A 16,093-nucleotide genomic window follows, 5' to 3' on the forward strand; every position below is an offset into this window, starting at 1 on the left:
CACTATTAAATAGTACTACTATTGCTGTGTAAAAACGCTATATTCCTGGCTTGCCTAATGAAAGATTTACAGAGATACATATACTAGAACTTACATGCTTGTTTTAGTGAACGGCGCCGCCATCTTGTCCAGCGTGTCCCGCTCCTGTCACAAAGTTTCTGCAGCTCCACAAACCCCCCGCTCCTGCCACAAACCCCCCCAAGCTCCACAAACCCCCGCCGCTCGCAGCACCTGCCCGCCCCCCGCTTCCCCCTCCTGCTTGTCGACGCTGCATCGCCATGGCAACCGGACGCTTCTGCCCTCTGTGCATGTGCCGCCTGCAGTAACAAGTCGCTAAGTCTTGGGGGAGCGATGCATTATGGGAATCTTCTCTACCCAGCTCAGCGTTTTTTTTCTCTGTTTGGCTTCTGATATTCTGAACGGGTGAAGTATGGGGAGACTTAAGGGCACTATTGAGAGAACTGAAGGTAAGCCTGCAGCTTGGGATTAACTCTTTATTAGCCTTTCCTTCTCCTTTAAGTACTTAAAGGAGAATAATACCTGGAGCTGCATGATGTGTATTGGGGGGGATGCCTGAAAGTGGGTCCTCCATCTATATATATATGTATTAAGTATAATGTGCTATTACCCTACACTGGCTGGCTTCAGAATTACTAGGTAATTTATATAAATAAGCTGATTTACAGCCATTCAAGTTGAGTATGGCAAAGAGAGACACATTTACACAGCAGATAACAGATATGTTCTGCAGAAAGTAATGATTTTAGTTCTTATACAGGAACATAAACAGGTGTTAACTGCCACTCATTGCTCTCTACAGAACTACAGACCGCAGACTAAAACTTCTAATTTAAAATTGGACATCTGTCAAAAAGAAACAGTTTATTTGTATTTGCCAGATGATATACAAATTTTAAATGCAAATAAAATACTTTATTACTCGTCCTTTAACATGTGGTCCAAATTAGGCAAATATTTGTCTACACACCAACACTGTGTACTCAAGAGTATGTTTAGGATAAAGATTTGACAAAGAATATTTATCATTTATCAAACGTGTTAGCTAAAATGTACATTGTGTTTAGAACCCCTGCCAACAACATATACTGTATGTTTTATGTGTCATAAAACAAAATAAGTTAACTCAAGAAAAACATTTTTTGCCGCACACTAAGGGGCACATTTACTAATCTACGAACGTCCGAAAAGCGTCCGAATGCGTTTTTTTCATAATGATTGGTACTTTCGCAAATTGTCGCGACTTTTTCGAGCTCTCAATACGAAAGTTGCGACAATTCGCGAAAGTCGTAATGGCAATGAAAAAGTCGCGACAATTCACGAAATTTGTTATGGCTATGAAAAAAATCGCAAAAATACGAAAAAGTCGCAAAATGTTCATTTTCCAATCCGAATTGTTCTCATTCGGATTCGTGGATTAGTAAATCAGCCCCTAAGTGACTGGTACATACATTTTTTTTTTACTCCAGATTGCCTAACTTTTCTTTTCTAAAACTAAATTTTTTTTTAACATTTACAAAAATGTAGTAAAGCATTTGGTACATATATATAGATTGTAAGCTCTACGGGGCAGGGACTTCCTTCCTCTTGTGTCCTCGACTTACTTACTGCAGCTGTATTTATCTGTATTTATTGTTATACTTTGTATTTACCTATTATCTTATTAACACCCTGTTTGTATTAATGTATTCTACTGTACAGTGCTGCGTACATAAGTAGCGCTTTATAAATAAAGATATACATACATATTATATATATATATATATATATATATATATATATATATATATATATATATATAGTTCATAGAGTACACACCATTTGCAGCAACAAAACCTGGGTGCTAGTACAAAAAAAATGCACTGGAACAAGGACAGCACTCCTAGGATTTAAAGAATTGTGAGCAAAATGTAAATGCAAAAATAGAAAGGTTTATTACTCGACGTTTCGGTCTCACACAGAAACCTTCATCTGAAGTCGAGTAATAAACGTCGAGTAATAAACCTTTCTATTTTTGCATTTTCATTTTGCTCACAATTCTTTAAATCCTAGGAGTGCTGTCCTTGTTCCAGTATATATATTATATATAATATATATAGACTAACGTTTCGGCTAGCACTCTAGCCTTTATCAAAGTGGTGAATACAACAAACACAGTGTCTAAAAAGCACAAAGTGGCGGGAAAAAGTGGAGATGACGTCATCAAACGTCACCAGAGACAGAATACCAGAGATAAATCAATAAAAAACTGAAAACATGCAATAAAACAAAAAACAAAAAACACAAAAGAAATAATCAGTACAAGCAAGTAATCAAAATGCCTAAGCAGCAGCTTAAACAGAAACAAAAGTATCAAAATTAACACACTACTGTAGCTAGCTGTCAGGGGTGAGCCGAGAAAGTAACAAGTTTGTATCAACACAGTTCTGTTTCACATGAGCCCCATGAGTTGAAATAGACTCATAATCAAGAAAACTTGGTCAGTAAATGGAAACTTAAATAGGGCTAAAACGGGTTGCTATGGTACCTGGTTGCCTTAGTAACACTACAATTTTTACACCACTCCCCATTGGGACAGTAGGGGTAAAGTATTAGTACTCAGAGGTTTATCACAGTAAGTTAATTTGATTACAAATCCATTTATGTGGGGTGTGAATATACATACAAGGGACAGGTTGCTAGGTTGCCGGTATCATAGCAACCAGAGTCAAGTAGGTTAACAGATGTGATTTGATATGGAAAGAAAGTGGCATGTTGTAAGCCAGGGATCCCCAACCTTTCTCACTCGTGAGCCACAGTCAGATGTAAAAAGACTTGGAGAGCAACACAAGCACCATAAAAGTTCATGGAGGAGCCAAATAAGGGCTAAGATTGGCTATTAGGCAGCCTCTATGCACACGATCAGTTTACAGGGGGCTTTATTTGGTAGGAAATCTTGTTTTCATTCAACCAAAACTTGCCTCCAAGTCAGGAATTCAAAAATAACTACCTGGTTTGGGGGCACTGAGAGCAACATCCAAGGGGTTGGGGAGAAACATGTTGCCTCCGAGCCACTGGTTGGGGATCACTGTTGTAAGCTATCTCAAAGTAGAGAGATAGCTTACAACATGTCACTTTCTTTCCATATCAAATCACAGCTGTGTGTTCTCTCCTACTTTTGTAGATAGGGATGTGTTATCCCCTGCAAGAATAATTACTCTGATGTTTTATGAACTACAACAAGTGTTTTTGATGATTAACCTGGCATTTTAACCTACTTGACTCTGGTTACTATGATACCGGCAACCTAGCAACCTAGGTTGTCTATAAAACACCCAGTGCTGTATTTATTCTGTAGTTCTGACCCTTGACTTTGTTTATAACCCATGTATGAGTCCCTTCTTTTACCTCAAATGACTTTCAGTATTTGAATTTCCACAACAGTTTTGGTGGACAATGCAGGCAGGCTCAGGTCATGGAGAACAGCCGTCTAGAACTGAGGAACATAAAGAGGCAGAAAGTGGCTGCCCAAGGTAAATTTCCCTGACTCTCTTCTTTACTTCCTCGGTTCTTCGCAGAATGAACAGTCTCTGTCAAGCAGCCTAGATCCCGGTAAATCACTTCAGGTATCTGTGTTTTGTCCTAACCACATGTCTGGTATGAAAGTGTGTGTGAGTGGGGGGGGGGGGGGGGGGGGGGGGGGGGGGGTCTTCCTCCCAGAAGGTCAAACTGCACAGGACTGGCAAACCATTAAGACAAGTGGCTGGCCCGTCTATAGGACAGTCAGGCACAAGTGCTGCTACAACATCAAATCAATACCATAAGTACCAAATACCCCAAGAGAGCCCAGCATGGAGGCACCAAGGAAGCCAGCCTATTTGTGGAGTAAGACTCCACTTAACACCCTGAGAAAGTCTTGGAGAGAAGAGGGCACACTAGTTGGACTAGAGCCTCCCACCCTTCAGGGAAGGAATCTGTTTATCGGAGGTCTGGAACATTCAACCACTCACCTACAGAGGTGAAGATGGGGAAAACAGAGGTTAAAAATATTTATGTATGTAACCTTCTCTCCCCCCCCCCCCCCCTTATTCTGAAATTCTTTTCAACAAGTTGCACACCAGCCACTGGCCTAGAAGGTAGGGTGACCAATTTCCGTCACACTTTGATATAGTGCTGGGAAAGGAGTGGCGCTTCCTCTTTGCTTCCACCTAAGGAACAGGGTGGACATTGGCTGTATGCCTTGGCACAGCACCAGGCACACAGCAAAGTTGGGGATCAAGGCCCCGTGAATGAAACATTAAATAATGGCATGTGCAGCTCCCATACCAGTACACTCTAGGAGTGTAAGGCAGTTAGGGTTAAGCTAGAAAGAGGCAGTTTTGGAGGTCTCTCTCCCAGGCCATATTGCCTGTAGTGTAGGGATCCCAGTGAATAGGGAATCAGGATAGAGAATTCCCTGAGGTGATCAGGCCACTATGGGGTGTCGAAGAGGTGAAGTGAGATTCCTGACAAGTCTGTCCTCAGGAGAGTGTCAGCCTGTATTTTGCTCTGCATTTGATATTGTCTGTACCACTTGCCCCTGAGAAGCCATGTTGTGAGTAACCCTATGGATGTTCTATAACCTTTTTTTCTGTTTTCTTGTTTGCAAGAACCTCTGGCGCCCTCTGTCTTTATTTTTCTGTATAGCAGCGAGAGGTGTAGTCGCACAACAACCTCAGCTTCCTCTTCCACTTAGCAAAGGCCCATTCTGGGTAAGAGAGTCCAGTGTTTCCCATATTCTACTGGTACTAGTCTGGGACGTAACACAAGGTATCCAATTATATCCGGTTGCCTAAACATTATACTTATTAATATGTACTAGTTTGTGTTGGGAAGGATGCTGGGGGGGGGAGCTGGAGGATGCTGGGGAGGACGCTGGGGGGAGCTTGAGGATGTAGGGGGGGAACAGGAAGCAGCAGGGAGTGGGCCATAGTATGAGGACACTGGGGGAGGAGCAGAAATGTTTTAGGGGCCCCTGGCATGGCATGGCATGGCATGGCATCAATGCAAAACATAACCCCTGGCTACCAATGTTTTAGGGTGCCCTGGCTACCAATGTCTGTGTGTCTTTTGTACTGATGGGGTCACTGGGGGAGGGGCCATTGGGGGGCAGGGCGTGGAAGGAGGATGGGGGTCCAGAAAATTTTGTTGTGAGGGGTCCTGTGATTTCTGATGGCGGCCCTGTGCTGGAGCTTTATATATTTGTTTTAATAATTACAGATAGGGTAGGTTCACTGGTTGTGTATTAGGTTGCCTAACTTCTTACTCCACTACTAAGGGCAATGGCACATGAGCAGATATGCAGTTTTGTATGATGTAAGACATCATGGCATTAGGTGCAAAAAAAAAAAAAAAAGGTATGATTGTATCATTTCTTATTTACCTTCAACTGGGGATAATATGCAACATTTTGTCCCCTCCCTTGTTGCAACAAATCAATTATATTTCCAACCTTTAAATGAATTAAAGGTTGTACCACTGCACACAGAGGGGAAATACATATTCACTAATCTGTCCAAGAACAAATAAAAGAAACTGAAAGCAAAACGTAATTCTTCATAAACTTATGTAGAATTGTTTATATCTATATAGCGTCCATGCTACAGGACCTTGAACAGGTCTTGTGAACGTAAAAGACAATATTATACCTCTTTTATTAGATTTCCTTCGAAAACTTCTGCGGATGACTCCTGCCAGCTGATCCATGCTAGGTATGTGTAAGCTGATCCAAAGTCTGAACTCTTAATTCCGCATTGTCATTTAGACGTTTAAACAAGGTAGCGCGTACTTCTTTCACTTCCTGAAACCTTTTTTTTCCGCACACCTGGCTTTGCAAGTTTTCTCCTGAAAAGTCCAAAATCTTCGCTTAACAATGGCACTTTTTCCACAAACACGTCTAATAATGCATCTCTTCCGTAATAAGGGTTTACGACGATTTTCTCTAATGCCAAAGCGTAAAGAAATTTACGAATGCTCACCTTTCTCCTGCGTCGATCTTGCACCTTTTACGTTACGAGCTCCACGTACTGCACTCTATCAGGATCACGCATTGTTCCGCCTCTATTACTTGGCGCGTCTATTATTTTAGTATAAGTTTCCTTATCAAAGTAAAAAGCTACAAACTGTAAAACAGATATGTACAGTGTGTGTACGATCCTCTGAGAGATGTACCGAAAACGCAAGCATGATACAGTAAAAGCTGCATGTGTAAACGTGAAATCTTCTAGAATGTCTACGCTGTTAAGAAGTTAGAGTAACAATGTTTAGGATTAATATACGTCCTATTTAGACTTAGAAATCTTAGGGCAAAAAGTTGAATTTCTGCTGCACAATTATACTTTGTGGAATTTACAGAAAATGTAGTTGTAATACATTTTATGGGGGGTTTAGTGTTGGATAGACACCTCTCCTAAACTTGCAGGGGCTTGATTGGAACAGTAATTGCCATGTTCCAAACTCTCTGGAAACATTAGCATAAGAATTATTTGCAATTAACAATTTGAATACCTTATAACACATTAATTCAAAAATATGGGACAATTTAGGCCACGCCCCCAATCCATTCCAACCACAACTAGTGGGGTCGTTTGAGTTTTTTTATGAGTTTTTTCTTCCACTAGAACTTATGTAAAATAATGAAATAAAGCTGGCCTTTTGGACGGTGAACATCTCCATTTATTTTACACAGCTTTTGACACAATTTTTCCAGCGAATGTCATCTTACACAGCATAAAAAAAAGGCCCCTAAGAGTTGTTAACAACCGTCTTCGTCTGTGCCTCCCTCAGTGACGCCACCACATTTATTCCATCCCTCCAGTGACTTGTTAGGAAAAACCCTGCCTGCCTCTTATGGTACCAGAGGGGTAGTTGGCGCAGGTATAAATAGTGTTGCCAAATATCCTGGTAGGTTGGGTGCCCACACAAAAAAAAGCACATCGGGCAAAACCACCAGTTCAAACAGTTCATGCATCGACCAGGCCAAGATGGACAACCTGAGCACACGGAGACCTCTCCACCGCAATTGCAAAGTCCACCTGAGAGCTCCCTGGATGAGACCAAAAACTGACAGCAATAGCGACTTGTCAGTTAACACTATTTACATGCATTGATGAAATAAAATGTGAACTCTCCTTAATTAAATCAGACTTACAAGCAGTGCGGGAGCGCCTTGGAGGACACTTGCTGGCCAATACCATTACAAATAAGTCTCCAGCAACAACTTAAGAAGCAGGAGGAACATCTAGACAATTACGAGAATTGACAGCGGCGGAACAACGTTAGAGTGGTCGGTCTACCAGAGGGAGCCAAAGGAACCACACCAATGGACTTTGCAGAGAAATGGTTGCACACAGTTTTACCAAATGCGCACTTCACTCAACACTTCTCTGTTGAAAGAGCTCATAGGGTACCGGGAGCAGCACGCCCTCCAGGAGCCCTACCATGTCCTTTTCTCATTAAGCTCCTGCTCTACAGAGATCGACATACAGCTCTGATGCTGCACGAGAGCAACAACTTCTACAAAACTGAGCCACTGTATCCCTATACCTAGATTACTCAATACATGTGCAGAGACAGTGTAGCTCTTTTGCTGGGATAAAAAGGCGACTCAGAGATATGGGTCTCAAGTAAGCTATGATATATCCTGCCAAGCTCTGCATCCAGGACACCAACAAGGCATACTTATTCATTTCACCTCAAGAAGCAAGTGAATGGCTCGAAACAAAGACTACCAGAAGTCCACAACGCAACGTCCATCAAAATTAGCTCCAGTATAAGGCCAAACACTGTGTGTCCATTGATACGGGTATGTACAATGCGCCAGAGTACCAAGGATCTGACAACACTACTAAAACAGGCCTCAGCGTGTCAAGGATACAGGCCCTTACACAACAGGGCCCTTGGGCAAGATTCCAAGCTTTAGAAAGCCCAGGAAAAGGCTTGCCACAGCAGCTTTTAGCCACACTGGGGGAAACACCAGCTGAATGACTTCCCACTTCGAACGTATCACCCCCCAGCTTTACTCAGTATGGGGTCTAGACCCACCCACACTAGGGGAGGGGGAAAAGGATCTGGGGTATGTTATAATTATGTTGGGTTGAAAAACCCAACATACTGTTCTTCGACTTCAGCTTATTCTTCCATTTTTTCTTCTTCTTTTTAGCACCCCCCATTTTCTAAATACTACTCCTCCTACAGTTTTATGGGTACAGCACCCAAACTCTCCACACTTCTTCGCCCTATAGCGGAGCAAGTTGCTTGTGCTTTTCTAAGCGATCCCGCCCCCCGTCTTTTTGTGGAGCTGCTCCGAACACCCAAATTTCACCCATTGACTTTAATGGGGAATTTTAAACTGCTGCCAATCTTAGAGCTTTGAGGCTACACTCACCACAATTGAATCACATAGTCTTGGGGTCAGCCTGTATGAAAATATCATATTTTTTCGATGCCCAAAAGTGGATGGAGCTATGAACAGCCAATCAGATATAAGATATCACCTATTGACTTTCAATGGAGGAAATTCAACCTGCTGCCATTCTCACTATAATAACGCGGGAGTCCCCAAACTTTGCAGAGATGGCTATAAAGTGCTATAGTGCTTTGTTAAAAAAAAAATAAAACAAATCTCAACATGCGGCTTCTCCACTCTCCACTGGGATTAGCAATTTACAAGATTGCTGATTTCAAAACAGCACAGATCAGTACAGACTTCAGGGTACTCCTTTTCACTGCAAAGACATTAAAAATCAGGGGCAGTGTCCATAGTGTAACTTTCCTTTAGTTTTAAAAACTATAAATTGCACTTAAATAAGTCACACTTCTGAGCGCATATCAAACTGTCACTTTCGCCAGTGTTATGATGCAGATCATGGAAGTGAACCTTTGCAATACAAAGAGATGGATTCTGCCGGCGTCTCCCTCTCTCATGTGTTTCACCTGTTCATCCACTCACTGCCATAACCGGAAGTGATCTCATGCCTGGCGTGTTTCGCTGAGGATAGCTTCTTCAGAGGCAGATTTCCTTTCCCTGCTGGTTTCCTTATATTGGCTGTGTTGCCATGGTTACTATTCCCATACTTTTGCAAGTCCACAAAGTTTTCTTATAACTCCTCTCTCATTCAAATTATATGAGCACCAGGTTAAGGAGGCTGTTTTTATTGATTTTCTTAGTTGTCTAAAACACAAAATAGAAGGAAAGAAAAAGCTTGCACCATCCACACCAGTTACACATATCAGATAGGAGTCATCAATATTTACCTCCGAATGTTAGATTAATTAGAGTTAGGACAAAGGGAAAATGTGCAAATGAAGTATAGACAACTAGAAATAAAAGGCAGAAGAGGAAACACCGCCTTCTACCTGATACTAATCGGGTTAATGGTGCAGTAATTTGAAGTCTTGATCAGGACCACCTGTGTGGTGTTTCCTCTTCCGCCTTTTATTTCTAGTTGTCTAAAACACAGGTTAACTTTCAGTCATTTCAAAAATAGTTCAAAAATACAATACAGTTCAAAAATACATCCCTTGCAGAGTATAAAGTGTACATTGTAAAACGTTATTAAAAATCTCTCAAGTTAATATCAACGTTCAAACCTAGAGGAATAAAGGTCTGCATATCATATATCCATTTATTTTTCCTTTGTAGCTTCTTTTGTGTTAATTCCCCTCCTCTCCAATTTCTTACAATTTCAATACCCCAAAATTTGAATCCCTCTGGGTTCTATTTATGTTGCTTAAAGTGTTTGGATACACTGTGACTCATTACTCTAGCTTTTATATTTCTTACATGTTCATTTATTCAGTTCCTTATCTTCCTGTTTGTTTTCCCTACATACTGCAGTCCGCATGGGCATTCTAGACAATAAATTACATTTTCTGATGTGCATTTTATACAACTTTCTGTTTTATACTCCCTTTGCACTGCATTTGCTAGAAATGATTTTCTTTTTACTGCATACTTGCATGCCTTGCAAAGTGAACAGAGAAAAAAACCTTTCCATTCATTTTTCTCTTTTTTGGTTTTATTAACTTGGTTGGGATATAGCTATGAACCAGCTGCTGCCTTAAGTTTTTTGCTCTCCTAAAAAACTACATCATGTTTTTTGGGGATATTATCCATAAGCAGTTTATCTGATTCAAGGATATTCCAATGTTTAGAGATAATTCTTTTAACTTCATGAGCTCCAGGTGCATATGTAGTGACAAAAGTGAACCTATTATCTTTACCTTTCTCCGTATCTACTAGTTTTCCTTTAATCAGATCCTCCCTTTTTATTTCTGCAACCTTTTCTATTTGATGATTTTTTGATACATTCCTTTTTGTATCCCCTTTTCTTAAATCAATTTGTGACAAAATCAATTTGTTTATTCATTTCCTCTGGTTCAGAGCAATTCTTTTTTATACAACATAGCTGGCCAAAGGGTATATTATTTATCCATGTTGGGTGGTGGTTACTGCTAGCTAAGACATAGTTGCAGACATCAACTTCTTTAAAAAATATTTTAAAATCAATTTCCCCCTTTTTCACATATATTTCCTAAGAAACTCTAGTCTAAGAAACTTATTTGGCTGGAATTTAAATTTAAAGAGAACTCCAAGTTAAAATCATTTTGGTTCAGAATTTCTACAAATTTGAGTAGTTCTGACTGTGGGCCCTGCCATATGAATAAAATATCGTCTATAAAACAATGCCAGAGAATGAGACTCCGTCCCAGCTTAGGAAGAATTTCCCAATAACCCGTCAGAAAGTTGACATAGCTGGGTGTGAATCTAATTCCCATGGCGTTCCCACAGAATTGTATAAAATAGACTTTAGTATAAATTCTTTTTGTAGGATGGGGGATTGGGTCATCAAGTTCCAAATAGTGTGCTACAGCTTTAAGACCTTGATCATGTCTGATTGATGTGTACAAAGATTTAACATCTTATGTGCACAATAACATATTTGGGTCCCATTTAAACTCTTGAAGCATTTGTATAACTTGTGTGGAATCCTTGAAATATGCAGGTAATTTATACCTGAAATTATTATTATTATTATTATTATTCTACCAGCTGGATCCTGCAAGTTTTTTGTATTTTTAGTGGACTGTAAAACACCGGTATAAATGGATTTTCTCTAATAATTTATTTTCTTTCATTTTCACATTATATTCCTTCTAATTCTGCTTCCTCCACTAATTTCTGCAATTTATTATTAAAAACTTGTGTAGGGTTATTTTTTAATTTTCTATAGGTACCCTCATCTCTCAACTGTTTATTGCACAGGTAATTCCCAATATCCATTATTACTACCCCTTCCCTTTTTTATCACTATGGTTTTGTCATTTTTTAAAACCTCCAGGTAATTAATTTCCTTAGTTGTAAGGTTACATTTTCCTCCCGATTTATTTTTCCATCTTTCCTGCAAGTTCTTCAGATCTCTTTTTACCATTTCCTTATATAGTCTAATATAGTCACCTTTTTCTTGGTTTGGCATATCATTTGATTTCACCCGTACCTCTGTATGGAAATATTGAGTTTTATTTTCATTTGCTCTTGATCCTATGCCTTCTTCCCTGCTTAAACATTGTGCTGTTGAACTTACTCCAGCGCTTACTCACATTTTCAATTCTTCTGGGTTCTGGAATTTTCCCCTCTTTGTTCAAACAGGCCTGTGTCAAGCCTATTCTTAAAAGGGCCATGCTGGACCTGTCCTATCTTGCTTCTACTGCTTGCCTCCAAAATCGTATCCGTATTACTATACTTTCTTAATGCCCATAATCTCCTGGCCCCACTGCAGTCTGGTTTCCACCCTGCGCACTCTACTGAGATGGCGTTGTGCAAAGTAACAAATGATGTACAGGTTGCCAAAGCCAAAAGTCACTTTTCTATACTAATCCTCCTTGATCTATCGGCTGCATTTGATATGGTCGACCATTCCCTCCTGATGCAAATTCTGCATTCGACTGGTATCTGTAATCGGGCTGCATCCTGGATCTCTTCTTACCTCTCTAACCGATCCTTCACTGTCTCTTAAGCAAACAAAACCTCATCTCCAGTTCCACTTAATGTAGGGGCACCGCAAGGCTCTGTACTTGGGCCATTGTTATTCTCCCTCTAGGCTCTGTCTTTGGGAGATCGCATCCGCTCATTTGGCTTTTAATATCAAGTTTATGCTGATGATATCCAAATTAATTTTTCTACCCCTTTATTATCAGTTGAAACTGAGACTCAAATCTGTAACTGCCTCCTAGCAATGTCCAATTGGATGAACCAATGCCACCTCAAAGTGAAGGTAACAAAAACTGAACTAAAGCCTGGTCCTACCTTTGCTATACATAGTAACATAGTAAGTTAGATTGAAAAAAGACATACATCCGTCACGTTCAACCATAATGCCTATAACCTGCCTAACTTCTAGTTGATCCAGAGGAAGGCAAAAAAAACATCTCTGGGCCATTAGAGATCACTAGATCCAATACAGCATGGTTCCTGCTTGGCTCCTCAACAACCTGTGACATAAAGTTGTCATGCAGCAAGTTTATAAACTTGTTCCCATTTACTGTCCTGGCAGTACTATGGCTCCAGTAAATATCAGGATAATTAAAATCCTCCATTATTATCATTTGCCCCAAATTAGCAGCCTTTTCTTACATTAGGGGTTCTATAGCATACCCCTACCATTCTTTACTATCTGTGAGAAGCTCAACCCATAAGGATTCAGCTCCCTCTGTTACCCCCATCACTTCCTCTTTAATATTTGCTTTTAATTCCTGCTTAACGAACAGACACACTCCTCCTCCTTTTGTATAACCCCCAATATTAACTGCCCATGTCATGCGACTCGTTCAACCAAGTTACAGCAATGCCAATGATGTCATATTTCCACTCCAACGCCAGTACCTCCAGCTATCCCATTTTACCAGTCAGACTCCTTGCATTGGTAAACATACATTTAATACTGGTACCAGCGTGAGAATGATTAGTAAACAACTTATGGTCCTCCCTGCCATTATCAGTATCCCGAAGCAAGTCTCCTCCCCCATTTTCCCTTACTGGGTACCTCATCTATCCTGTCTACCACAGAATTACCCGCTGCACCCTCACCCCCCACTCCTAGTTTAAAATCTCCTCCAACCCTCTAGCCATCTTCTCCCCCCCAGCAGCTGCCCCATCATCATTAAGGTGCAGCCCATCCCTGGCAAAGAGCCTGTAGCCGAGAAATAAGCCCAGTTCTCCAGAAACCCAAAGCCCTCCTCCCTGCACCAATCTCTCAGCCATGCATTAATCTCCCTAAGCTCCCACTGCCTTCTTAACGTTGCTCGTGGCACAGGTAATATCTCTGAGCAAATTACCTTGGAAGTCCTCGCCCTCAACTTCTCGCCTAGTTTTTTTTAATCGTTTTTGAGGACTTCCCCCCCCTCCTCTAACTTTGTCATTGGTACCTATGTAACAAGACTGCTGGGTCTCCCCAGCACCTCCCAACAATTTGTCCAATCGTTCCACCACATGCCGAACCCAAGCACCAGGCAAGCAACACACAGTTCGGCATGTAGGGTCTTTGCGACAAATTACCCTATCCACCTTTCTAATAATTGAATCCCCTACAACTATAGCCTGCCTTCCCTTTCTAGCACTATTCCCCCCACCTGTATTAGAGGTGCCGGCCCCAGGGTGCTCTGAGAGTCTGCCTGCTCCATACTTGCTAGCTCAGAGCTGTCTTCCCCAGCATCTTCACCTAAAGCGGCAAATCTCTTGGTTTGTACAAGCTGTGAACCAGCCCCCCTACCCTTCTGTCCCCTACTGCCCCTCTTAACTGTCACAAATTTGTCTCGCTCAATAACCTCCACTGTCCCTTCTTCACCCCCCACTACACCGGCCCCTGGCAGTGGTTGCTCAGTGAGCCTCCTGTTCTCCCCAATGTTTGCAGCTGCCCCCTGCTGCTCCAGGATCACATACATGTGGCAAGATCCACACTGAGTAACTATCTATCTATATTGATGGCGCGCTCATCAACCCTGTCGACTTGGCACGTTGTTTGGGGGTGATTTTTCACTCCTCTCTCTCCTTCTCTGACCACACTGACCACATGGGCAGATTTTCATTAAGGCTTGGGGAGGCTAAGCCTGCTTGTTGTCTGGTGTTCAAGCACATGGTCTGTGAGACCTGATGCTTCGACCCCCCAAAGGCTAACCGTAAGCCTGACAGCACAAAGTACAAAGATGAGGAGAGCACCAATTGCAGAATTCCTGCTTCAAATGCTTCAAATATGTTTCGGGCCCCATCAAGCTCTTTTTCAAGTGTATACAAAAAACGGAACGTGATACCCATATAAATCCAACGACCCACCCCCATTTGTACTGATAGGTGAGGATCCACAACCCTGATTGGAGAAGTCCATAAATCAAAATGTCCATCAAAACATTAAATGTCCTTTCATGTAGATATTGTTTAGCAAGTCCAAGTGTGTAATGCAGATTTCTAAAATATCCAAATGAGAAACTGTGCAAAACTATGTGACATTGAACATACATACATACATACATACATACAGAAAACAGATTCTAAAAAAAAACCTAAGCAGGGGAAAGCACCAATTTTTCGAACACCTTTAAACCTGCTTTTTTTGATTCTCATATCTGATGGGCAAAACATGTCTTTTAGCGTAGGGCCTCTTTTATAGCAAAACAAAGGTGGTTCCTGGAACAATTCACCAAACAGTTTATCTTTTTGTATTAACGGCCAATATTTACAAATAATTTTTTCCATTTTGGTACTGTGGTAGTTAAACGTAGAAATGAATTCCAATCCCTGATTGTTCCTGGAACAATTTACCAAACAGTTTATCTTTTTGTATTAACGGCCAATATTTACAAATAGTTTTTCCATTTTGGTACTGTGGTAGTTAAACGTAGAAACATTTTCATATTGTACAGCCTATATATTTATTCAGTTTAACCTTTACACTGATCGATTTCTTTAAGATTTCCTGCAGAGTCAGACAAGCAGAAAATGAATGTTACAGTTCTAACACTATGCCCTATAGGTCTATACAGGCTGACCACTCCCCCTGCAGACTGATAAAGTGTCTAGCAGGAGGGTGTGGCTTCCCCTTTGGCTGCCACTGCTTTCAGGCATCAGTCCACTGAGCCTGGAGCATTAAGGCCCCAGTAGCATTTCATCTGATAAGTCGGGGACAGGGCCCCGTGAATGAGGAAAAGACAGCATAGCAGCATTTGTAATAGCACCCTCTAGGAGGTGTGAGATCAGTCAGACCTATATAGCAAGGGCAGTCTTGGCCCCATCCAGAATAATAGGAAAGGAGTAGTCTTCCTACCAGGCCTCAATTGCCTTATCGTAGGGACACAGAAGTGCTAGGAGCTTAGGTTAGCAAATATGCCTTGCCCAACCTCTTGATGAGAAGGGACTACGCCGGTGAGCTGCCTCTGCCTATCCTTCTGTTGGTGCTTTACCTACCCGACCTCTTGATGAGAAGGGATTACTAGGGAAACATCATATTCTACCTATTGATCATCTATAATATCAATTGTACTTCTGTATGCTGGTCTACCTCAACTCTGTGTGAGTATCTGCTGATCCCTGCATTAATAACATTTGTCTTGGACAATAAAGCTTTATCTAGTTCATCTGCAAGAGCTCCTGGCGTCCTATTCCTTTAATCTACTGCACAACACCAGTGTGAGTTGTAGTTTAACTACACCATATAGCCCTAGACTCAGCTCCCCTATAGCGGAAGCCCATCCTGGGAAAGGGGGTTGCATGTAACACATGCTCTAAGTCCAACTAGCCTAGTATATACCCCTAATTACAGCCAAACAAGTGTTACACGTGCAAAGGCAAATCACCCCAAATAGGAACACCTAAGGGCTTCTGAACAGTTTGATGCCCAATATGCATAGATATACCAAAGTCTGTGGTACGTACTGACCCCAAAATGTAAATAGCGCATATGGATTTCTCGCCTGCCAACTCAGCTTTTGCATACAGAGCCCCCTGTCAGCGTATTATGTGCAATAACAACCCTAACTATACAGAGACCCCCAGAAAACCATATAT

General features: G+C 41.3%; 1 protein-coding gene across 2 annotated transcripts in view; it reads right to left on the minus strand.

The window, feature by feature from the left end:
• The window catches only part of dennd2d (DENN/MADD domain containing 2D), a 91,476-nt gene extending 85,359 nt beyond the window's left edge, over positions 1–6,117 (minus strand). The window contains exons 1-2 of one of the 2 annotated variants that reach the window (XM_012955901.3): positions 6,015–6,117; positions 5,685–5,880 (exon numbers count right to left, since the gene is read on the minus strand). In XM_012955901.3, coding sequence (XP_012811355.1) covers positions 5,685–5,742 — 58 coding nt within the window. In that variant the 5' untranslated portion in view covers positions 5,743–5,880; positions 6,015–6,117. 2 annotated transcript variants of the gene reach the window in all.
• Between the last annotated feature and the right edge of the window lie 9,976 nt (positions 6,118–16,093).

The sequence above is a fragment of the Xenopus tropicalis genome, chromosome 2 (genome assembly GCF_000004195.4).
Source record: "Xenopus tropicalis strain Nigerian chromosome 2, UCB_Xtro_10.0, whole genome shotgun sequence".
NCBI lineage: Eukaryota > Metazoa > Chordata > Amphibia > Anura > Pipidae > Xenopus > Xenopus tropicalis.